The sequence below is a fragment of the Sciurus carolinensis genome, chromosome 8 (genome assembly GCF_902686445.1).
Source record: "Sciurus carolinensis chromosome 8, mSciCar1.2, whole genome shotgun sequence".
Classification (NCBI taxonomy): domain Eukaryota; kingdom Metazoa; phylum Chordata; class Mammalia; order Rodentia; family Sciuridae; genus Sciurus; species Sciurus carolinensis.
The window spans coordinates 134619487-134643404 of record NC_062220.1 but is presented as its reverse complement, the minus strand read 5'-3'; the positions used below and the strand labels follow the sequence as shown (position 1 = coordinate 134643404).

Here is a 23918-nt window from a genome sequence, read left to right as displayed (position 1 = left end):
TGCCCCCTCCACGGACGGCTAGGACTCGGGGGACAAAGACAATCAGAAGGAGCGTCACGAAGCCACCGCGTTCCAGGTCACGTGGGCACCGGCGGCCATCTGGGCCCTGCCTCCGCCGCCCACGGGGTGGACGCAGACTCACGCCTGTGGACTCCCGGGCGGGGGGACTCCCCCCGGTCAGGTCATCACGAGGCCCAGGATCAGGTATCGCGATGACACCCGTCAGTCCAGGGCAGGACAGGAAGGGTCAGCCACACGCCCACACACACCAGCCCTGGATGGCCAACTCAGACATGGCTGCCCTGGACTCCCCGTGGCCTCACCCGGGAGGCCCCGGAGACACGGCTGGGAAAATCTGCCGAGCCGAGTGTCTGCCGTCCTGGGCCTCCGGGGAGGCCTCGGGGCTGAGTCCTGGGGTCACCACGACCGATTTCCGGCTCTGTCAGCCCCTCAGAAGCAGCGTGCCCGCCTCGTCTGTCCAGCCCGGGTCCAGCGCCGCTGCCTCCCCGTGGGACCGACAACACCCAGAACACTCTGCCTCTGGGGCCCTCTCGCCCGTGGACGGTGACCCCACGCATTGACCTTATTTTCGCCTGCATTTGGGCCTCACCATCGTCCTCCCGGGGACTTCCCGCCTGGCCCTCTAAAGAAACAACTGTGTGAACCCTGGAAATCAGACGGCCTCCGCTGTAAAACTCACACCTCCTTCTGATGTCATTTGAGGGGGAAAAAAGTGCCATCGTAAATCGTATTTCCATCTCATGGACATGACTTAAACTCTACTTATTTATCTATTTGAGGGGTGGGCACCAGGGGTTGAACCCAGGGGCGCTTCACCACTGAGCCACCTCCCCAGCCCTTTTTTGTATTGTATTTAGAGACAGGGTCTCACTGAGTTGCTTAGGGCCTCGCTTTTGCTGAGGTTGGCTTGGAACTCACGATCCTCCTGCCTCAGCCTCCCACCTGCTGGGATGACAGGCAGGGGCCATCGCGCCCAGCAAACTCTATTTGTTTTACCTGAAAGTGGACCTCTTTCAAACCAAGCCCCAATTCCTTAGCTCACCCCGATAGGCTGATCCACAGAGGCAGAAGGGACGTCGGGGACTTTTACTAAGTCATGGATTTATCTGCCTTACGTTTAACCTCTCTCACGAAGACATAGAGCCACAAGCTTTGGTCTTTTAAACCCTTGGGGAGGGTGATGAATAGATCCGCTCCCGCTAAAGGACCGTGGGGCCGCAGACGAGGGACAGCCTTCACAAGACGGCTGCGTGTCTACTGCCCAAACGTCCACTAACTGATCAAAGGATAAACAGCATGGCTCTAACTAGGCAGTGGAATATTATACAGCCATAAAAATGACTGAAGTATCGATGTATGCTACTAACACAGACAACCCTTGAAGGAATCATGCTGAATGATGGAAGCCATAGACAAAAGGCTGCATATTGTACAATTTCATTTATATGAAATGTCCAGAACATGAAAAATAATAGCAATTCATGGTTGATAGAGTAACTAGAATTGACTGCTAACAGGTATAAGGTGTTGTGTGTGTGTGTGTGTGTGTCTTTTGATAGAAATGCTCTGCAATTAGTAATGGTGGTTGCAAAACACTGACTGTATACTAACCTGACTGTATACTAACACTGACTGTATAATAACCATTCAACTGTATGCTTTAAAATGTTCAAAACGATGAAGTTCATGTTATAGGAATTTTCACCTGATATTTTAAAAACTTATGCAAAAGGAAATCTGAAGTGGCTATATTAGAGTAAGAGAAAATAGTTCTCAGGGCAAAGGAAACAACCAGGGATAACAAGAAACTCATGAAAAAGGGTCAATTCACCAAGAAGATGGAACCATTCTAAATGTGAGTACATGTAATAAAACAGCTCAAAGTACATGAAGCAAAAACTAAGGAGTTGACACTCTGGAAAGCAATATGGAGATTCCTCCACTAGGAACGGAACCACCATTTGACCCAGCTATCCCACTCCTTGATTTATACCCAAAGGTCTTAAAATCAGTGTACTACAGTGATGCAGTCACATCAATGTTTATAGCAGCTCAACTCACAATAGTTAAACTATGGAACCAACCTAGATGCCCTTCAACAGATGCATGGATAAAGAAACTGTGGTGGATATAAACAATGGAATATTACTCAGCCATAAAGAAGAATGAAATCATGGCATTTGCTGGTAAATGGATGCAGTTGGAGAATATCATGTTAAGTGAAATAAACCAATCATAAAGAAGTATAGGCTGAATGTTTTCTCTGACATGCAGGTGATAATTCACAATAAGGTGGGGTAGTCTGGGGAAGAATAGAGGTGCTTTGGATTAAACAGAGGGGAGTGAAAGGAAGGGAGAGGGTAAGGGGCAGGGGGATAGGAGAATGAATCAGACATTAATGTGTGTATATATGACTACACAACCATTCTACATCACGTACAAGCAGAAGAATGAGAAGTTACACTCCATTTACGTATGATGTGTCAAAGTGCATTCTACTGTCGTGTATAACTAATTAGAACAATTTTTTTTAAAAAAACTAAGGAGGTTGAAAAGAGACATGGACAAACCCACAGTACTGCAGAAGAGGTCAACACGCCTCTGTGTGGAATCAATGAACAAATGGAGAGAATATCGGCCAGGAGGGAAGGGTGTGGCCTCTGATGGTCTCGCTGGCTCACGGCCCAGGGCACCAGCCACGGCCGAGCCTGATGCTCTTTTCAAGAGCCCAGGAACCTGCGCCAAGAGGAAACGTGGCTGCAGTAACAGACTTCATACACTTTAAGAGAAGGAAACCCTGCAAAATGTGTTCACTGGTCACCACTGAAGCAGAAATCCCATAACAAAAGGATAACGGAAAACCCAAGCACTGGGAAAGCACACGGCTCTAAGGAACGCACGCGTCAGGAAGGACCCCGCAAAGCACATCAGAAAGTACCGCCAGCTGAAGAACGACGGGAAGGCGGGCGTAAGAATCTGTGGGCTAGAGAAGAGCCGTCCCCCAGGGCAAGAAGCGGTCACATCAGAAAGGAAAAAGGTCTCAAATCAACGCTCTGAGCATCCCCCTCGAGAAACAGAAGAAGAAGAGCAGAACACACCCAGAGCGAGCGGAAGAATGGAGAGGAGAACGAAAATCGATGGAACTGAAAACAGAAAAAGCAAGAGAGAAAATAAAAGAAGCCAAAACCTGGTTCTATGAAAAAATAAATGAGGATTATCATCTTCGACCAGACTGGCCAAAGGCAAACACACAGGACCAGAATCAATGAGGGAAGAGACATCACTACCGAGCCCAGAGACACGGGAAGGATTAGAAAGAACTACCGCAAACAACTCGATGCATGTAAGTCAACAACTTAAATAAAACGTACCAGTTCCATGACAGTCACAAGCTACCAAAATTCACCCAAGAATAAACGCATTACATAAGTAATCCAAAACAATTAAAGAAATTTAATTTTTAGTTAAAAACTTTACACACACGTGCGCGTGCACACACACACACACACACACACACAAATTCTAGGCCCAAATACTTTCACTGGTGAATTCCTACCAACATATAAAGACTCGATAACACCAATTTCACACGCGACTGCCAGAAAAGAGAAGTATAGGGAACACTTCTCATTATTACACTCGAGATGAGGTGATTATCATCTTGATACTTACACAAAATACAAAAGAAAGGAAAGTCACAGATCAATATCCCTCAGGGACATAAACACAAAAATCCTCAATCAACTCCTAACATGAGCCTGAACTTAAACCTCACACCAGATACAAAATTCACTCAAAATGTATCACAGATCTAAACGCAAGTGAGTCGAAACAAATGACTCGTATGAGAAAATGCAGGAGAAAAATCATTGTGACCAGCCATGGCAGAATTCTTAGGCAGAATACCAAAAAACATGATGCTTTAGAGAAAAAAATCAATTCGGACTTCATCAGATCTTAAAAGTTTCACTCGGCCCAAGATATGGTTAAAAGAAAAAGACGATCCACAGAACAGAAGGTATTGGAAAAGCTCAGATCTGACCCAGGGCTGTACTCAGGACACGTAAAGAACGCTCAATCCACAACAGGAAGGAAACAAGCAATCCAATTTTTTTTTTTTTTCAAATAGGCAAAAGGCTTGAACAGACACTTCCTCAAAGAGGATATATGGATGGGAAATAATCCCATGAACTCTGTCCAACATCAGCCATTGGGGAAATGCAAACTGAAATCACTACACAGTTATTAAAAATGGCTAAAATAAAAAATGCTGACCAGATCAAGTGCCAGTAAGGATGGGGAGCCTCTGGGTCTCTCAGGTGTTGCTAGCGAAGAGACACAGGGTACAAGCTGGGAAAGAGGTTGGCGGTATTTTATGAACACAAACTTGACCTGTAATCTACCCATTCCGCTCCTGGGTATTATATTCTAGAGAAATTAAAACTTACATTCCTACAAAAAGAAAAAAAAACTACACACGAATGTTTATAGTCACTCTGTCTACGAGCACCAAACAGCCGAAACAAACAGTACAAAGAACTAAATGGATATGCAAACTAGTCTGTTCACAAATTGGAAAGCTACTCAGCCATCAAAAGAATGGGGTACGGCCACATGCAACCACTTGGACAAATCTCAAAGTCACCGTGCTGAGTGAAAGAAGCCCATCTCAAGAGTTACCTGCTGAATGATTTCAAGCACGGGGTTGGCAGTCGTGGGGATGGGCTAAGGACAGTGAGGAAACAGGAAGGAGTTTTGGGGGGTAAAAGCAGGGCGCTGTGTCCTAATTGTGGGAATGGTTACACGGATGCATAGGTGAGTGAATCCTCACGGAAATGCACGCTTAAAAATTCAAAGAGTGCATGATGTACAATTTCATCAGGGAAAAAAATTCTCTGGTGGAAAAAGAATCCAAGATGGGGTTGATTTAAGGGCAAGGTGAGAACCCCGGGGTGGGACTGGATCTAGACAGAGGTTTGAGGTACCCAGGTAGATACATTTGTCAAAATTCAGGGGACGTACACCTGAGATCTGTGCTTTTTACTTAGTGCATTTTATTTCAAAAGAAAAATAAATATACACTGAATTCTACTGAATGGTGTGTGTGAGGAACTGTTTAGAGGGCTGTGTGCTGTTGTCTGTGATCTACTCCGAATCCACTGAATACCACAGACTCATGGATGGAGAGGGGGCGGGTGGACGGACAGACATGAGATAGAGCAACGGAACGTTAACGGGACCCGGCGGGAGCTGTTCACTGAGAAGTCCCTTCAACGTGGCTGTGTCTTTGAAAGTGTTCATAATAAAAATCAGAAGGGAAATAAAATTATTTAGCGTTTGTTTCGATCCCAATTTTTGAATGAATATGGAATGACCCACCAAGCAAAGGTCTCCCTAGGGGGCGCTTCTGGGAGTTGATGGTAAGGAATCTCATCCTTGCAGCGTGGATGGTAAATATTTTGCTTTCGGGAGTTTATCGCGTAACAATGCTTCTCCAAGTCAGATCAGGCTGAAATAAAAAGTTTTAACGTAGCCTCTGATTCTGATTGGCGCAATACCCCAGGTAGGAAAGGGAGACAGGAGAAGGTGACTTCACCATGGTCCACAACATCCAGATGCCCCAAATGGCCAAGAAGAGAGCTCACGCCGAGCAGGACAGAGCAGGGCTGAAGGTGGCCGTCACGTTTCAATGGGAGACTTGCCAGGGGCTGGGGGTAGCTTCCAGATGGAGATATAAACTCTTCTTGAGACTATTTCTTCAGCCCACAGAGGAGCTGGCCTGGTTCCCTGCCCTCCAGAGAGCAGAACGGAAGAACGGAAGTCACCAGTGTGCAGACCTGGCTCAACAGGACAGGGCTAACCATCCAGATCAAAAGGCCACTGTGTCCTCTCACAAGGAGAAACAGGTCAGATGGAGAAGGTCAAAGGCTGTGTGATCTCACTTATATGCAGAATCTAAAAAAGTCGGAATCACAGTAACAGAGTAGAAGGGCTGGGGTCGGGGAAGGCGGAGGAAATGGAGATACTGGTCCCAGGGTAACAAACTTTTCAAACTCTCAGATGAGTTCCAGGGATCTCATGCACAGCACGGTGACTTAAGTTAATAAAACGATATTGTGTGCTCAAAAGCTGCCGAGAGTAGGTCAGGGATGTTCTCGTCCTGGACACACACACACATAGTGGGAGGATGGGGGGAGTTAACTCCCTGGATCACAAGATCACTCCACGCTAGATGGGATCGTGCGGACACCCAATGCATCTGTCAGCGACACCTCCGTAAAGCTGGAAAAGATTCCATTAAATTCTAATTTTTTTTTTTTTTTTTGGAAAAGGCTGTCTCCTGAAAGGACTGGAACAGACATTTCTCCAAAGAAGACAGAGAGTCCCTAAGGCGCGTGAGAAGATGCTCCCACGTCGTTTGTCACCAGAGAAACGCAAATCAATCCCCCAGAATGAGATACCACTTCATTCCCACGAGGATGGCTATCCGTTTTTAAAAAATGGAAAATAACCAACGTATCCAAGGATGTAGAGAAACTGGAACCTTTGTGGATGTCTGGTGGGAATGTAAGATGGTGTGGTCATTCTGGTCCCTTAAAAAAAAAAAAATCAAAAATCAAATCCCACTCCAAGGCATATGCCCCAAAGAGGTGAAAGGAAGGACTCAAACGGAAACTTGTTCACCAAGGTTCACTGCAATTTTCCCCGTAGCCAAAAGGTGGAAACAACCTAAAGGTTCGTTGAGAGATGAATGGATAAATAAGACCCGGACCAGACAATGGTCTCCGATTCAGCCCCAAAGATCAAGGAAGGACGGATACATGCTGGAACCTTGGGGATACCATGGCAGGAGAAGAAATAAGCCAGACACGGAACGGCACGTGTCGTAGGATTCCAGAGAGAAGCCTAGAGCCGCCAAGTTCAGAGACAGAAAGTAGAAGAGAGGTCACCACGTGCTGGGCAGGCGGGAGGCATTGTGTGCGGGGTACAGAATCTGTTGGGGATGATGGGAAACTTCCAGGAGCCGCAAGCCGGGATGGTTGTGCAACATGCCAGCGTATTTAAGGCCACTGCGCCGTAAACTTAAAACGTGGTTGAAGTGGTAAGTTTTATGTACATTTTACCATAATACAAGAGAGAGCTTTAAAAATGTTGCCTTGTCGGGCTGGGGTTTGTGGCTCGGCGGTAGAGCGCTCGCCTAGCATGAGTGAGGCCCCAGATTCGATCCTCAGCACCACATAAAAAATAAAATAAAGGTATTGTGTCCGCCTACAACTAAAACAAATTTTTTTAAAAAGTATGTTGCCTTATAAGGTAGTGCTCAGCCCCAATGACCAAGACCCCGCGGGGTGATGGGCAAAGGTAGGGCTACCTAAAGGACGTGCTTTCAGATGCTCAGGTACCACAGCTGCTTTGCACCTGTGCTCTTTTTTTGTAAATGTCTTTTGTAGTTGTAGATGGGCAGGATGTCTTTACTCTATGTTTTTTTGTGTGTGGTGCTATGGATCGAACCCAGTGCCTCACGCATGTAGGCAGGCGCTCTGCCACTGAGCTACAGCCCCAACCCCACCCTGCACCCTTAAGACAAGTCCAGGAGCTGTAAGGCTCAACCCCGTAACTGGTACTTTATTATCCAGTTTAGAGTCATGATGAGCACGTGAGCCTGCCAGGCACTGATAGGAGGCAAAACATCCGGGGACCAATTCAAGACCCAGATCTGTGTCACTTAGGACACCTGCAGCCCGGTAGGTGTCTCCTTGCCCCGTAGAAGGGGCCTGCTAGACGATATTGAACCCGTGTCTCACACAACGGGGGTTCACCATACACCCAAGGATGGCTCTTCACCACCTGGTCCCGCAGAACACATACCGCCACACAGGGCTGAAACCATCTAACCCCCCTCACGCCAATCTGCAGGGAAGATGACCATCCGAAACACCAAGGCTAACCATAACTAAGCATTTGCCACGTACCAGGTACTTGACGTGGCTCCTGAACGCAGGATCCCATTTAATGACGTAAGAGTCTAACTTTAGAAGTAAGGAAACTGAGGCTCACGAAGAAGAGACTGGGGGTCCGGGTTTCTCAGCTTGGGGTCCTGAACTGCACTGGAAGCCACGCAGGCTCACTGCAGAGCCCAAGGCTTCCTACCTGCTGGTCTGAACTGCTCCAAGCACCTTGCCAGATTTTTAGGGACCTGGGCTATTATTTTCAAGTCTTCATCTCAGTTCTCTACTGGTCCAGGAAAATCGAACACACATCCCTCTTTGGAAAGTGTCCACTGCTGTGGTCAATGGCTGTCTAGTAATTCTAAGGGGACCAGACTTTCAGGCTTCATCAAGAACAAGATTTTTATGGCAAAACACAAATCATCTCAATGTTCAAAATCCCATACAAATATATGGTATGCCACCTATCTAATTAAAAATTTCCCAGTGGCCTCAGGGAAAAGAAAACAAGCAACAAGATACAGGTGCAATTAACTTGAATACACTTCATTTAACCTAATACATATAAAATACTATCACTTCAATGTATCAGCTATAAAAAAATTATTAATGCAATATTTTCCATTCTTCATACTAAGACTTCAGAATCTGGCCAGTGTTTGGCACTAACAGCACATTTTGATGAGGACTTCATACGTTTGAGGTGATCAACAGCGACCTGTGGCAGGTGGCCACCATACTGAGCAGCTCAGATCTAAGGTGTCTCCCTCTCTTTGTCTCCCCCTGGGTCCCATCTGTGAAAGTCTACATTGTATCCATCAGTCCTATATTTCAATTCAATAATTGCTGCCTATAATAATCACCAGAGAAACATTTTAGGACAATAATATTCCACCAGTCTGATTCTCATTAATCTCACAGCCATCACCTCTAATCGACCGTCTACACGGACCCTGATCTCTTTCTTCCTTCCCTCCCAGGTCACACCAACCTTGGGGAACCCTGCCCCCCGCAGAGTGTCAAACCTCTTTCCATGCCTGGATCTGGGGCAAGTCGGTGACTTTAAACCTCTTGTAAAGCAGGAACGATCACAACTGCGGTGGAGACGCACCAGAGAGACATTGCAAGCCACACAGGAAGCCGGCAGAAGAAAGTCGGTCTATCCGTTCACTAGTGTCTCCTATTTTTGTCCCATTTCCCCTCCCATCCCTAAGCTTCTCCATCCCCCTTCTGCTAGTCACATGACTCCTGCCTTCCTCAGCCTCTGAACACCTCTCCTGCTCCCAGACCCAGAGACCAGGCAAGGAGGAAAGCCACACCCTGTCCCTTCTTCCTGACAATTGGATGGGAGTCCAGAAAATGACCCGTTCTTGGCTGGGAGAGACCCCAGTTTTCTGCCTATTAGCAGGAGAAGAAGAACAGATTCTCCAGCAGAATCCACTCCAAAAATCGGAGAATCTGAGCGGGCACTGAACCACGTGGATATAATGTTTGTCACGAACTCGGATGGAGGGATACCTGTGCATGCACACGCACGTCCTTTTATGAGAACAAGGCAGAAGGAAGGGGCAAGGGGTTCCCCAGCCGGCCACCTCGGACCGAAAAACCAGGCGCTCACCTGCCATTTTTCAGGTCCTTTCTAAGCAGCACCGATAAAGCTCCCAAGCTAACCCTCCACAGTCTCTGTCCCTTGCCTGAGCTCTCCGACATCCAGTCAAAAGTTAAGAATATCCGCTCGTGCCGAGGATATGGGAAAACGGACCCTTCACACTGCTGGCAAAAGGCAATTTGGCAAAATCTATCAGACATCCTGAAACATCCATCAATCCAGCAGCTCCACTTCCAGAAACTGAAGGCAAGGGTGAGCCCCAAGGATGTCCCCCATTGAATGGTTCAAAATGGGAACAGCCACCCAAAAACAGAGTCCCAGGTACGCTGCATGCCATCAAAATAACACTTTCCTAACACCAGAACACACGCCCGGGGAAGGTCACATCCCCGGCCTTCTGAGGACCCCCGGTGTGCACGTCCAACCATCTCCTTGACAAATGGAACCTGCCCATCAGCCCGGGCCCAACCCGTCCCACCCAGGTCTTCACATCACAAACAAGAGCACCACCGTCCACGCAGTTCTCTGGACAGTCCCTCGGAACGATCCTCAGCCCTTTCTTTTCCTTCACCTTCCCCCCACCCAACTCACGAGCCCTTGAACTTGTGAATCCAGGCACTTGGTACTAAAAAGCACCCCCATCGCTGGCTTGGACTCCACGGAAGCTCCCCAGTCCCCGGCCTCCCCCGCATCCCTACCCTCTGCAGTCTGTTTTCCCTGAAGGACCAGATCTTTTAAAAACATACATCAGAAGAAATAAGCAAAAAAAAAATACATCAGCAACCTGTTGGGAGGGTCTTGGTCACTGTTAGAATAGGATCTGAGTACGACCAGAGCCCTGTTGTCTCCCACTTGGTCCCTCACCCCTGCCCCACCCACTCGCCCCACTCCAACGCCAGTTCCAATAACACGCCAAGCACATTCCCGTTTGGGACGCTGGCGCCCGCCCCTCCCTCTGCTGGCACGCCCCTCCCTGCGTCTTCGAGCTCCTTGGGTTCTGTTGCACAGGTGGGTACACTGCTACATCAGAGAGTTCCAACGGGTCCCCCTGAATCACGCCTCCTGGAATCCACAGCCCCCCTGACTCCGGGCTGATTCAAGTAACGTGCCCTGGCCAGTGGGACGTGAGCAAAGATGTTTGCAGACACAGGGGTGAAAGAGGGGCTCCTACAACATTGCTGCTGCCACCAGGTGAGCAACCTGGGCCACCATGCTGCAGAGGCCACCAGGAGGCGACCTGAGACCCCCCAGCCCCAGTCAAGCCACCAGATGGAACAGGACCACACGAGGGACCCAGGCAAGATGAACCACACTGTAAGCTCCTGAGCGAGGCAACGATGGTCGCGCAAGCCACCAAGCTGGAGGGTGGCTCGTTCTGTAGCGACGGAAACCAATCCAACAGCCCATCATCGGCTGCAGCAGAGACTACCAGCAATGCAGCACCTTCCGTTTTCTCTTCTTCCCGGGTCTGCAGCTGAACTTCCTTCCTGTCTCCCTTGCAGCGTAGACTCAACTCCTGCCCAGGGAACGCACGCAGACCTGGGGGGACGAGGCTTTTCAGAGGCTCTGTCTTCTCTGCACGTTCTTCCCTTTCTAGACGCCAGCAATGAGAACGCGGCAGAATGGAAGGAGCCTGGGACGACAGCCCAGCAGGCAAGAACGGCCATCCTGAACTGTCTCGTAAGCAAGGAAGAGCCTTCACCAGACGGGAGCCATTGGGCAGCTGAGGGGCTGCAAGTAACGGCTATCCTGCTAACTGTGCAGCTGCTCCCGCCAAGAAGCGGGGCCCAGGTCCCCGTCCCCTGCATGCAGGCTGGCCACATGACTCACGGGATGTGACAGCCACATGACTTACGTCAACCCACCCGATGCAGTGGAAGCGACGTTGCGGGACTTGTGAATCTCAAGACCCCCGTGACTAGGGCTGCTTGGCTCTTGGGTATCAGAGACAGGAAAGAAACCCAGGCTATTCCACTGGTTGAGGCCACATGGAGGAAGGGGCTCAGCTGTCCCATCCCCTAACCTTTCTGCCTCAGGAGTGAGCCCAGGCAAGGCTGGCAGAAGAACGGTCCAGCTGAGCACAATCCTCTAAACCACAGAAAATAACACGATGCTGTCGTAAGCCCAGAGTTTCCCAGATGTCGTCCAGTCTGGGGATGACGTATTGCACAGTGGTCGATGGCCGACATGGAGCATTCGAAGAACAAAGGGTTCACAGATGCAGGGCCCAATGCCCTTGCTGTGCCAGGAGGGGCCACACTTACCCACCCCAACCCCAACTCCACTATTTCCCTCCCCTGGCAATTTGATGGAAGCAGAGTAGAGCAAAGATCCGCCCCATTTGGCCACACCCTCCAGTCCTATGTCACCTGCTCACCTTTCCGATGGTGTCTGTCCTCACCCCATCTACCTACAGACCAGGGATTGGCAAGCCACAGAGCCAAATCTGACCTACCACCTATTCTTATAAGGCCCATAAACTAAGAATAACTTTTAGACCTTTAAATATCAAAAAAGAAAAATAATATCTCATGCCCTGTGAAAATTATATCAAATTCAAATGCCGGGGTCCACACATAAAGCTTTACTGGAAGACCGTTCCCCAGGCCGACTCCACGGTGCATGCTGTCCGCGGCATGACAGGCGAGCAGAGTCCTAGCTGTGATGTGTAGGGCTCGCAAAGCCTAAAATGTTTATTTTTTGGCCCTCGACAGAAAAAGTTCACCAGCCCCTACTGCAGACTGTCTCCAGACAAACCCTGGATCACTTCTTTTGTACTCCAAAACCTCTGCAGACTTCTATCTCCTCTCAAAGGGAAGACACAGGTTGCTGGAACTCCCCTGTCCTTACTCCAGCCCCGAGAGTTAGGGACCTAAATGCTTTGCCTGTGACCCGCCTTAGGCACCCTCCACTCTGAGCACACCGGCTCTAAGCTGCACCACCAAGGCAGGAGGGCACCTTTCCAAGGTTTGCTGCTCATGTCCAGCAAGCAGGTCCCCTTCCGCTGCCCTCTCAACCCTTCCCATCCTCCACTCCACCCCAAATCCCCATCTCCCCAACCAAGAAGCCTTTCAGAAATGCTCTGCCCAGGGTTCCCCAGGTGTATGCTAGGGGAGGGAAATCCTCAGGGAGATCCTTGGAAAAGGAAAAACACCGCAGGCTCAGCCTGTCTTGGAAGCTGGCCGCACCGGTGGGGCAGATTAAAGGCTCTGAGAAGTCCTGCGGCAGAGACGCCGCTTCCCTTCTGCTTCTCTCAACCTCTCCCCAGCCCCGTAACCACTGAGTGTGTTCTGTCCCCAGAGCACGCGTTGACTGCCAGCACCCAGGACAGTCCCTGGAAGGTAGCACGTATTAAAGAAGAGGGACGCCAGCCTCCCGCAGCAGGAGGGTTCTCCAGGGTCTGCTGTGGAAATACCAGCCAAATGCCTTCTCTGCCTCTGCTCTCGGCTGTCCCCTTCCATGTCCCCAATTCCGCACCACGCCGTGCTTCCCAGGGTCGCCCCCACGACCACTGCTGATGTGGCACCTCCCAGCACGGTGTCCAAGTTGGCACTAGAAAGGACCTGGAAGTCCCTCCCTGAGGAAGGTGACATCATTCTGTGATGGTCATTTTGCCCAGAATGTTAAACCATGGATCAAAATGTTTCAATCTCAGTAGCCTAAGATTTGAAAAAGCAGGAAAGCTATACACAGCTCTAACCACCAAGCTCACGCCCTTTCTGAGCCAGCTGTGCCCACGACATCCATTCACGCCTTCTCCTAGGCCACACAGAACCGGCTTTGTATGGAGCCGAGACAGGTTATCCCAGGCCATGGGTTGGGATGGTGTTCCCACCTCCCTACTCCCAGCCTCCCTTGCAGCTAGGTCTGGTTCCTGGGCCCCAGGCTGGCCAAGAAGACATAATCTAGCATCACCAGTGAGGTGGGGAGAAGGTGTCCCGGGAAGTCTTAGTTTCCTGAAACCGGAAGTAGGAGCCTTTCATCCTTTCACTGGGTTCTCCTCCTTCTGGCTATGAACCCAGATGTGACAGGTGAAAAAGCAGAGGTCACCTTGCAACCCTAGGGGAAAGGCCATGAGAATCCCCAAAGACGTCGAACCCCCTGAGCCAACACCAGCAGATCCATCTCTCCAGGCCTCTTACACGAAGGGAAAACTCACACGCTTCGCCACTGCTGTGGGGCTTTGCCTTCCATGAAGCCACACGCTCTCCTAGGGGCCTGCCTGCTGTCTCTACTATCAACTACCATCCAGTCGTCTTCACCATCTCACACAGACACGAGGGGCCCCGTCTCCCTACCCACGAAGCGGGCTTCCTGGAGGCCAAGCCCATGCTCTACATTCTTATTTCTACGTGAGTGTGTTCATCTTACTAGATGTTGCTCACTATGGAGGTTTTCAGGGATATCTATTCAATTTCTTACTAACGTCCATGTCTGTGAGCAGGGAACTGTCACCATTAAAAAGCAGAAACACAGCGTCTCTCTCCTAATGAAATGGCATTTATTAAAGAGTGAAATGCAGCTGGGCACGGTGGCGCGTGCCTGTCGTTCCAGCGGCTGGGGAGGCTGAGGCAGGAGGATCTCGAGTTCAAAGTCAGTCTCAGCAAAAGCAAGGCGCTAAGCAACTCAGTGAGACCCTGTCTCTAAATAAAATACAAAAAAGGGCTGGGGAGGTGGCTCAGTGGCCAAGTGCCCCTGAGTTCAATCCCTGGCCCCCCTCCCAAAAAAAAAAAAAAAAGAAAGAAAAAGAAAAGATAAAAGAGTAAAATACAGAAACACAGGGACTGTTCATTAAATGCAGATTCCTGGGCCCTCTCTCCATTCCAATTAGAATTAGAACCTCCGGGGTTACCTGCTGTGGATCTGCAGTTTAATAAGAATCTTTGCATGACTTTGATGTATGACACTTGACATAGGATGGAGTAGAAATCTCTGTGGATCCATAAGTGAGTTTGGGTAGGACTTGATCCCCAGTCATCAGCCTCCCCCACCCGCACACACACCAGCCCTCGAGATCTAAGAAGTCTAAACTGGCATAATTGCTCCAGAACAGTCCCTGGGCTCTGTGGACAGAGTGGTTGGCATGCTCGGTGACATCCTAGGACCAGGAAACTACACACAGATGCATTCCCTGTACCTGCATGTCCCCCCCACCACCAGACCAAGGCCTCCATCCCCCTGCAGACCGGAAGCAATGGAAGCCAGTGTCCACCAAAACAATCACCACCGTCCAGGGAGTTAGCAGGGGATGGAGCATGGCTGCAGAGAAGGAAGCTCTGCAGAAACTTGGCCAGTAAGGTAAAAACTAACTTTGGGAACTCCTGATTCCAGAGGAACAGAGGAGACCTCAGGTGGCCTTTGGGGGCTATTGATTATTAACTGCATGCAATTCTGAACAGAATCTGCATCGGGCACTCTTCAGACAGAGCCTGGGCCAAAGCAGCCCAGCCTGCTCTCAGGCTCTGAGAAAGGCAATATCCGAGCCTCCCTACCCACTCCCCACTCACCCAATATCCCCTGACATTTATCTTATTTCGTTTCTGAGGATCATGTTCCCAGATGAGGGGTGCACGTAGACATGTACCCTGGGACAGCAAACGTCATATTAACACACACACACACACTCCTCTCTCCAAAGGATGATCTCCTGCCTGTTGACATCCAGCCAAATTTACAACATGGAAGCAAAACGAAACCCTCAAAACTGAATTAGAGAGGAACCCTCACCCAGGCTAGAAGACGAGAGTCGCAAGATTCAGTAAGGACCCAAGAGTTCAGGCCTTGGTGACAACAGCCAAGAGACAGGGAAAGCCTCCCCCGGCAGCCCACACCCACCCCATCAAAGGGGGAACCCCACGGTGACCATCCTCAGCAAATGTCAGGAGTTCCCAAATTTAATCAAGCCACATGGACAACGGGTCATTCTGAGGGAAGGGAGTGAGCTAAATCCTTTTGGAATCATTTTGAACAATGTGGATGCCCCAAGATTTCATAGAGACCAGGCTTTGAAACCTTCCTCGGACCAAATGGCCTTCAGAGGGGGAGGGGGATTTCTTTTCTGCCATCTTTGTAACTTTGCATCCATCTCCTCCCCCATCCCATCCCTCAAAAAACTGCTTCAAACTCCCCCTCAAGTTCAGTTGGAAAGAATGTTACAACAGGCAAAGATAACTCCGCCTCCCGGACCCCTGTGCACGCAGTGCCACCGAGATCGTAGAGTATTTTCCCAGGCCACCTGTGCGTTCTGGTCCAGGATTATCTTCTTTTTTACACATTTAAGGCCTGCAACAACTCACTGCATCACAATATTGTACTGGAAACAGAGAGCTCGGTGGGGATTTTTTTTTTTTTTTTTTTTTTTCCCCTGCATCTTGCTTCCTAACAGGTATTAACACTGAGAGGAAAAAAAGAAATAAAAATCCACGGAGCCAAAAGAGGCGAGAAAGGAGGCTGGGAGAAGAGATCTAGAGGTACAGGCAGCCGGATCCTGCTGAGTCCAAACCACCTTTTGACCACCTGCAGAATGCGCAAGGTCACGTGGGTTCTCTGCAGCTCCTTAACATATTACCCAGCGCACAAGCCCCCGTGGCATATAAACAAATCCAGAAGCGGAAAAAAAGACAGGACTCCCTCCTCCAAGAGGAAGCGAATGATCATGGTAACAGCCGCAACCGTAATAATAAATAACGACTAACGATTACTACTGCTACTACCACCACCCAGCCAAGCATAGACAACAGTCGCACCGTTCAGGGACCTCCAGCGCAGGCTTTGCAATAAGATCAATCACAGAACACCAATCCTGCCCACCTGGCTTCCCCATCCCTCCCAACCCCCAACAAACAGAATCGGAGGGGAAAGGAAGGATAGCTCCCCCCACCCCCACAGGCAACACCTACCTCCAGGGTCCGGATTTCTTTTTGTGTGAGGTCGTTGGAGGTAGCACATTTGGTCCTAAGCCCTTCCAGGTTGGAGATGCTCAAGTCTATCATGTTTTGGACCAACTCGCACTGCTGTAAGGCTTTTTGCAAACTCAGAGGTTGCTGCTCCTCGCTTTTCGTCATGTTTTCCTCATCCATCGCTTGCTCTGCAAAACCCCTTCCCCTCCTCCTCCTCCTCCCAGAGAGAAAAAAGGGGGGGAGGGAGTAGAGGTAGAGGCGGTCTACCCCCTACGCCTCTCCAACCACAGCGACTTCTCGACAATGTCTCATGAAGAAGAAACCCAACATCTCACACAGGGTTGAGGGGGTGGGGGTAGGAGGGGACAAGAGACAAAATTTATTATTTTATTGGGGGGGGGGGGTATCAGGCAGTCTCCATGAGAATGTCTCCTCTCTCTTTGAGTCTCTAGTCCCTGAAAAGGAGAGAGATGCCTTTTCTCAGAAGCAACCAGGTGATGTGATGCTGTCTGGACACTTAGGGAGGAGGAGGAGGAAAAAAAAAAAAAAGGAGGAGAAGGAGGAAGAGGAGGAGGGCGAGGAGGAGGAGAAGGAGGAAAATAGCGCTCACTCTTTACACACCGGCTCCGTGAAGGACAAGATTATATATGTTTGGCTGGCTGGCTTTTATGTCAAAAAAGAGCGCGTCTGCCCCCCTCCCAGTCGCGGTGACACGGCATGGTCCTCCGCTGGGAGCGCTTAGCGCGTTCTCAAGATGCCGTCTGCACTGCTCCCGCGGCTGCGGCGGCTACTGCGGCTGGCTGCTGTCTCCTCCCCGCGCTGCTGCTGCTGCTGCTGCTGCCGCCGCCGGGCTCCGGGGGTGACGGCTGCTGCAATCGCTCCTGCCTCGCTCCACACCGACATCTTGCCTGTCAATCAAAGGGCGGGGGGAGCGAGCGAGCGCCGGCGAGGGATGGAGCGAGCGAGGGACCTGCGGGGAGCGGGTTGGTGGAGAGGCGCCGTGCGCGCAGCCGCCCCAGCCCGGGCCCGGCGCGCCGGGGACCCGCGGGGGGCGGCGGCGGCGGAGCGCGCAGGCTCGCGCACCTGGCCGGGGACGGGCGGCGGGCGGCGCGGGCAGGGGCGCGGGGCGGGGCGCGCCGGGGCCGCGGAGCGCGCGTGGCAGCGTGGAATTACTACGGGGTGGGCGGGCGAGCGGCGAGCGAGCCGCCCGGGGGGCGGTGGAGGTGGCGGGGAGGCTGCGGGAGCGTGGGGGCTGGGCGAGGGGCGGGGAGAGGGACTGGGTGGCGGGGTGGGGGTGGGGGCCACTACGACCGCGTCGCTCTCGCGAGACGAGGCTGGAGTCCTGCTCAGCAGGTGCGCTCCGGCCGGGAGCAGGTGTGCGCCCAACTTTAAAACCCCCGGTGCGTGTTGGAGAGGCGTCGCCGTGAACCTGGGCACGTCCTCTCTGCCCGGCTGGCAGTCTGTGTGTGCACGCCCGCCTTTCTGTCGTTTCTTGTTTGCGGGGGGGAAAAGCAAAACAAACCTGATGAGCTTCCCGGAGCCTCAGGAGGCAGCCTCCCTGACCCTACCCTGGCCTGCCCTGGTGGCTGTACGTTTGCCAGGGAAATGGGCTTTGCCTCAATTCTGATTGTTACTTTGTCCTCCAAGGGCCTCCTTGGTCCCATCGCAGCCTGTTTAACCGACCTTCTATCTGCCAACGATGGTAACCAGAATTAAGACTGCTTATTACATTTTCAGATGATTGGGAAAACTCAAAAGAATGTTTTGTGACAGGAGAAAGTTATATGAAATTCATTTTTCGACGTGCATCGAGCGTAACTGAAATCCCACCACCCATGTGTGTTGTCTCTAGTTATTTTGCTGAGTGGTTGCAACCGAATGCGTGGCTCACCACATCTGAAATACTTCCTGTCTGGTTACAGAGAAGGTTGCCAGCCCCTGATTAAATCTGTGTTACATGTCACCTCTGTCCAGACTACCCTTCAACCTAATCCTCCCCCGGCTAACTACTTGTCATTCACTGTCAAATCAGATATCATCTGAGAGGCCTCACCTCTCTGACCACCTTATCTGCTAGTATCCCCAACACTCATTGCCCAAAGGATGTTTTTGCAATTATTAGTAGCCAGTGTTAGTGTGCACCTGTTGTCCCAGCTACTTAGGAGGCTGAAGCAGAAGGATTACTTGAACCCAGGAGTTCAAGGTCAGTCTGGGCAATACCCTGTCTCTTTAAAAGTGGTGTGGGGTGTGTGGGGGGGGGGGTGTTTAAAAAAAAAAAAAAAAGCCATCTTTTTATTCCTGTGAACAGAGCCCCATGCCAAGAAACTAGACTTATGTGGCAGTGTGAGACTCAGAATAAATTATCTGATTATCCTACAGGAACCCACTTGAGAAGATCAGCCCCCAGGTGATGGCCAGGTTGGGTGGCAAAAATTTAATACTGCAAGCCATAAGATTTTATAGCTCATACAGAGCTAAGTTAACATTTTCAAAATCTCTCTGCTGCACTTGTGATGTGGTTCAGTGGTAGAGTGTTTTCCTAGCATGCAGAAAGCCCTGGGTTCAATCCTCAGCAATAATAATAATAACAATAATAATAATAATTAACAATAACAACTGTCAATAGGAGGTCAAGTGTGTTCTCTAGACTCCCAGTCTTTAGGATCATGAGTTTTATGGATTCCAGTTCTCTGGTACAATGACCTCTCTTTTCATCTATTTTTTTTGTCTTTTTTCTTTGTTTTTCTTAGACATATTAATCATTGTTACTAAAAAAAACCTTTGTCTACCTCCAATACCTTGTTCACCTGTGAGTCTCTTTGTATTGACAGTTTTTCTCTTTGTTCTCAGTGATTTGGTCCTGTCTCTCGGCAGGTCCTGTAACTTTTATTGAATGCCAGATATTGTGTATGAAAACAAACAAACACACAAACCCTGAGTCTCTAAATGATGCTATCTGGCTCTGCAGGGAGCTCGCCCTATCTCTGCTAGCCAGGTGGCCTGGAGCCTGCTCATCCTAATTCAGCTGGGTGGAGCTGGGCCAAGGCTTACTCAGTTTTGATAACACACCATCTGACTTGGACTCCCACCTCTGAGGACCTTCAGTGTTCACCAGGGTCCCTCTCCCCAGGCCTGAGCACTGTCCCTTGTCTCCAAAGCGTGGCAAGACTTTGGAAAACTGCTTTGCTTTCCAGGGTCTTTCCGCTTGGCTTCTTAGTCCCTTGCCCTGCACTGTATAGAATTCACCAGATATCCTGAGGGGGAACCTGACATCTCTGAGGTTCTCATCCCTTCTACAGCTCTCTGAATGAATTTGGCTCTTGATGGTGATGATGGTGATGATGATTTGATCAGGCTTTCTAGTTGCGCTCAGAGGAAGTAAAAGTTTAAACAGTGAGAACAGCCACAGGTCAGAGGTCCTCCGTGGGCATAGGACCCATAGGAGTCCCACTCTCGGTAAGAGAAAAACCAAAGCACTTTTCTAGAAACTTCCTTGCAACCAGATTTCACGTGATCTGGACTCTACCATTAGACACATTTCAACAGGAAGTGGAAAATGAAGGGGAAGAATCTCTGATGGCAAGTGTGGCAGCCAATGAATACCCCGGACCCCAGTCCCACCTGTAGTCAGGTGCCCCGCCCCTATGTAAGTGCCCCCCATGTCCATACTGAAAGGCTTGGCATGGTGCTCATCCGGGTAGCCTCTCAAAGTTGGTGTGGACACCAGTCATAGCCACACAGACCTAAAATGGCTTTCTGTCCTCCTGGAGATCCTGTAGGCTTACTATTAGCACAAAAAAGACCGGGATGGACACAAACCTCACGAATCATCTCAGCTGTTTATTCAGGAACGAAGTTTCACACAGGAAGCCAGGATACAGGGATGAAATGGCATGGTGGAGCCACTTTTATGGTGCAAAAGGAGCCCCTGAACAAGGAAAGGGGCAGGGTTTATTTAGGTTATTTTTGAGGGGTGCTCTAGTGAGCATATCCATTTGGGCACTCAGGAAACCGGTTTGTGAGATTTTGAAAATTTGTTTTTACGGAGCAGTATTTTTACTTGGAGAGGAATGGGGGATCTGGGGTCAGCGTTCAGTGTTGATCTCTCTCCCTTCAGGGTCACATTGGACCGTCACTGGGAAAGGATTTATTTGGGGGTTTGGGGAAGGCGCCATGCTTCAGCTTCCTTTCTAGCGATCACTCTGTTGCTGGGAGGGAATGTGCTGGAAAGCTATCCATGTATGGCTTTCTTTTTCATTCCCTTTTCTCAGGCCTCACTGTGTTGGGTTTTTTTTCCATTTTCCATATCTAATACCAACCACCTGTTAGTCTGCTCTGTCCATCACAGCAAAATACTAGGCGGCTTAGACAACAAAACTTTTATTTTCTCACTGTTCTGGAGGCTGGAAGTCCAGGATCAGGGTACTGGTGATGAGGGTCCCCTTCTCACTGTGTCCTCGCATGCCTGCCCCCCCACCACCACCGTCCCCTTCTCTTATAACTTATAAGTCCTGCTGGTTTGGGTTCCCACCCTTATGACTGCATCTAACCTTAATTACCCTCCAAAACCCTTTCTCTAGATACGTCACATGGAAGGTTAGGGCTTCGACATGTGACTTGGGGGTGGGGTGGACCACAATTCACCACCCCGTTAAAGAACTTCTGCTTAAACTGCCTGGAATAGATTGTGTCATTTGGCAGCAAAGAACTGATACTTTCTAATAATTCCCAAATCAGGAAACACTATCAAACCATGTAGAAAATGGCCGGTTGCGGTGGCTCACGCCTGTCATCCCAGCGGCTCGGGAGGCTGAGGAAGGAGGATGGCGAGTTCAAAGCCAGCCTCAGCAAAAGTGAGGTGCTCAGCAACTCAGTGAGACCCTGTCTCTAAATAAAATACAAAATAGGGCTGGGGAGGTGGCTCAGTGGCCAAGTGCCCCGAGTTCAATCCCTGGTACCCCACCCCACCCCCCAAAAAAAAGGAGAATTGGCCTTTCTGAGAGGGAAAAAGAAGACCTGGGAAGGTCTGGCTAACTTGGGCAGCTATGAGCTGGAAGAGACGCAGCTGTCCCTCTCAGCTGGGCCGTGGGCTCTCCAGTGCACGGTAGCCCCTCTGACCCTTCTGTTCCTTACACGCCTGCCTGGCGCATGCAGGCATCTGAGCTGGCTGTCCTTGGCAGAGTGTCTCACGCTGCTGAGACCCTCACCAGTTTCAGGCTTGGAGCTCTGAAGGTAACTGTGGGAATTTTGTTGTTTGTGGATGTGGTTGGATTTCACCTCAGGAGCTGCATCCCGCCTCTGTATAACACCTGCCTGGGGGGGCGGTTCATCAATAGTAAGTTATTCTCATTTATAACGATAGCTCCTGGGCTACTGGATGAGCAGAACTGGCGGGGAGGAGGCCCGGGTCAGGGTGGGGAGTTGAGTACTGGCTTCATTTTTCTGCTGACTCAGCTTGTCCAGTCTCAGTCCACCATCAGGGGCACCATCCTGCCCCTGCCCCTGGGCTACCTCTCCATAGATCTGATAGCCTTTTGGCCAGTTTCAACTCCTCGGTACAGTCTTGTTTTCAAGCATTAGACTTTGGTCGCGGTACAGTCCAAACTTCCTTCTCATGGGGTGGGGTGGTCGACCACGCCCATAATACCGGCCACGCAGGAGGCCGAGCCAGGAGGATCATAAGTTCAAGGCCAGCCTGGGCAACTTACCCAGACCCAAACAAGGCTGAGACTGGAGCTCTGTGGCAGAGCATTCCTGGGTTCAATCCCCAGCGCAAAAGAAAAACAGGAGCTTCCTTCTCCTTTCCAGTTTAATGGGATAAAACTGGATCAGGGCAGCTGACCCAGGATGACTCAGGAATCTGCAGTGAGTTCGCGGATGGGGGTGTCCTTTCCACCCAACTGGCCAGCTCACCTGGCTCAAGTCTGGGACCTCCAGAGGGCTGAGCGGAAAAGGGCCCTTCGGCTGAAACCAGATGAGCACAGGGTGGCGGATTTCCGAGGTGTCCTGCCAAGCCTCCATCTGCTGGCTCATGGGGCACACTGGAGATTCTGTGAGCCCCACGGGGACCTTGTGGGGACTCAGTGCATACACCGATGACCTCCTGCTCATCCATCTCCAGTCATACCCCAGGAAGCACCCCACATCCTCTTCTGACACCCCCTGGCTGGAAGGCAGCCTGGTGGTGGAGTCCTTTCAAGATGGCTGAAGTCCAAGCATGTGCAAAGGTCCTGGCCGGTGGGAAACAGCACCTTTTCTCATGTAGGCTGGGGTTGATGGTCACAGATAGCCAAAGGACCAGTCTGGTCACCTCTTACCAGAGAAGGAAGTTTTGTCACCGGCTTCCCTCACCTTTGAAGTTTTGCCGATATTCTGGGACAACCAGAAAAGTTTCATTCCACACCCTGTTGTACGAGTGAGCTGGGCCCAAGATTTTCCAAGTGGCTTTGTGAACAGGGATGCAGACTGGGAAATGGCAGAGGGACTGTGCCTGGAGCTACACCAACAAACAATGACCTCTCCTGGAAGGGCCCCTAGTGTTTTCTCCTTTCTGTTCTCTTCTTCCTCTTTTCTTCATTCTTGTTTTTCCTTATGATTTTTCAGGAGGAGGAAAAATAGTGTCAGAACGCGAGTCCCCAGGACACACCACAGCTTGCCGGGCTTCAGGGGGATCCTTAGTCTGTTCGAACTCACTGAGCCTCAACATGTAAATGATATTGAAAAAATATAAATGACTTATTTTTTGATAAGAGCCGACCAAATGTTCCTATCTTCAAACTTGGAAGACGTTCCTCCTGACATCGGAAAACTGATTCTTCGGGTGTTTTCCTCCTTTTTTGGCCCTTTTGCCTCTTGGTCTCTTCATTTCCAAAGTGAGCAAAGCAACAAGATGATTCTCTGGATGGTGAGATAATTTGAGTTCACAGTAATGGACAATTTCGTCCGGTGATTTATGCTGGCTTTACAAATTAAGCACTCAGTGATGCACTGGTGAATTTTCAGATATCACCCTCAGGATCCAGGAGAACTCTCAGGGTACTTAAAGACGCACGGTCAAGGGATCTCAGTGAAGACTGCGGTAAGCAACACCATCAACAAAGCTCTTTCACTTCCTTCGCCATCTTGTTCACGAAGTTCCAGATGGGCGTTAGCCTAAATGGTGTCTTTTATGAATCCATAATAAAAGCATCTGCTCTGCAAAGGTACCCAGTGGGCGGGGAAGGGGGGCTGCACTTGGGGAGCAGAGTGCAGCCTGGATTTCAGATTGCCCCCCTGTTTGGGCACTTAATGCAGGTAATGAGTTCTTGGACATCGGTCCCCTGACAAAATCCCTATTTCTCACTTTGCTTTGCTTTTGTGGTGGAGGAATACACGCACCATGAAATGTACCTATAGTGACATTTAGTCCACTCATGAGAAGGTCGTGCCGCTGCCACCATG

General features: G+C 50.2%; 1 protein-coding gene across 1 annotated transcript in view; it reads right to left on the bottom strand.

The window, feature by feature from the left end:
• The window catches only part of Ksr2 (kinase suppressor of ras 2), a 371336-nt gene extending 353956 nt beyond the window's left edge, over positions 1–17380 (bottom strand). Inside the window, 1 exon segment of the mRNA XM_047562072.1 lies at positions 16479–17380. Coding sequence (XP_047418028.1) covers positions 16479–16658 — 180 coding nt within the window. The 5' untranslated portion in view covers positions 16659–17380.
• Positions 17381–23918: the final 6538 nt, after the last annotated feature.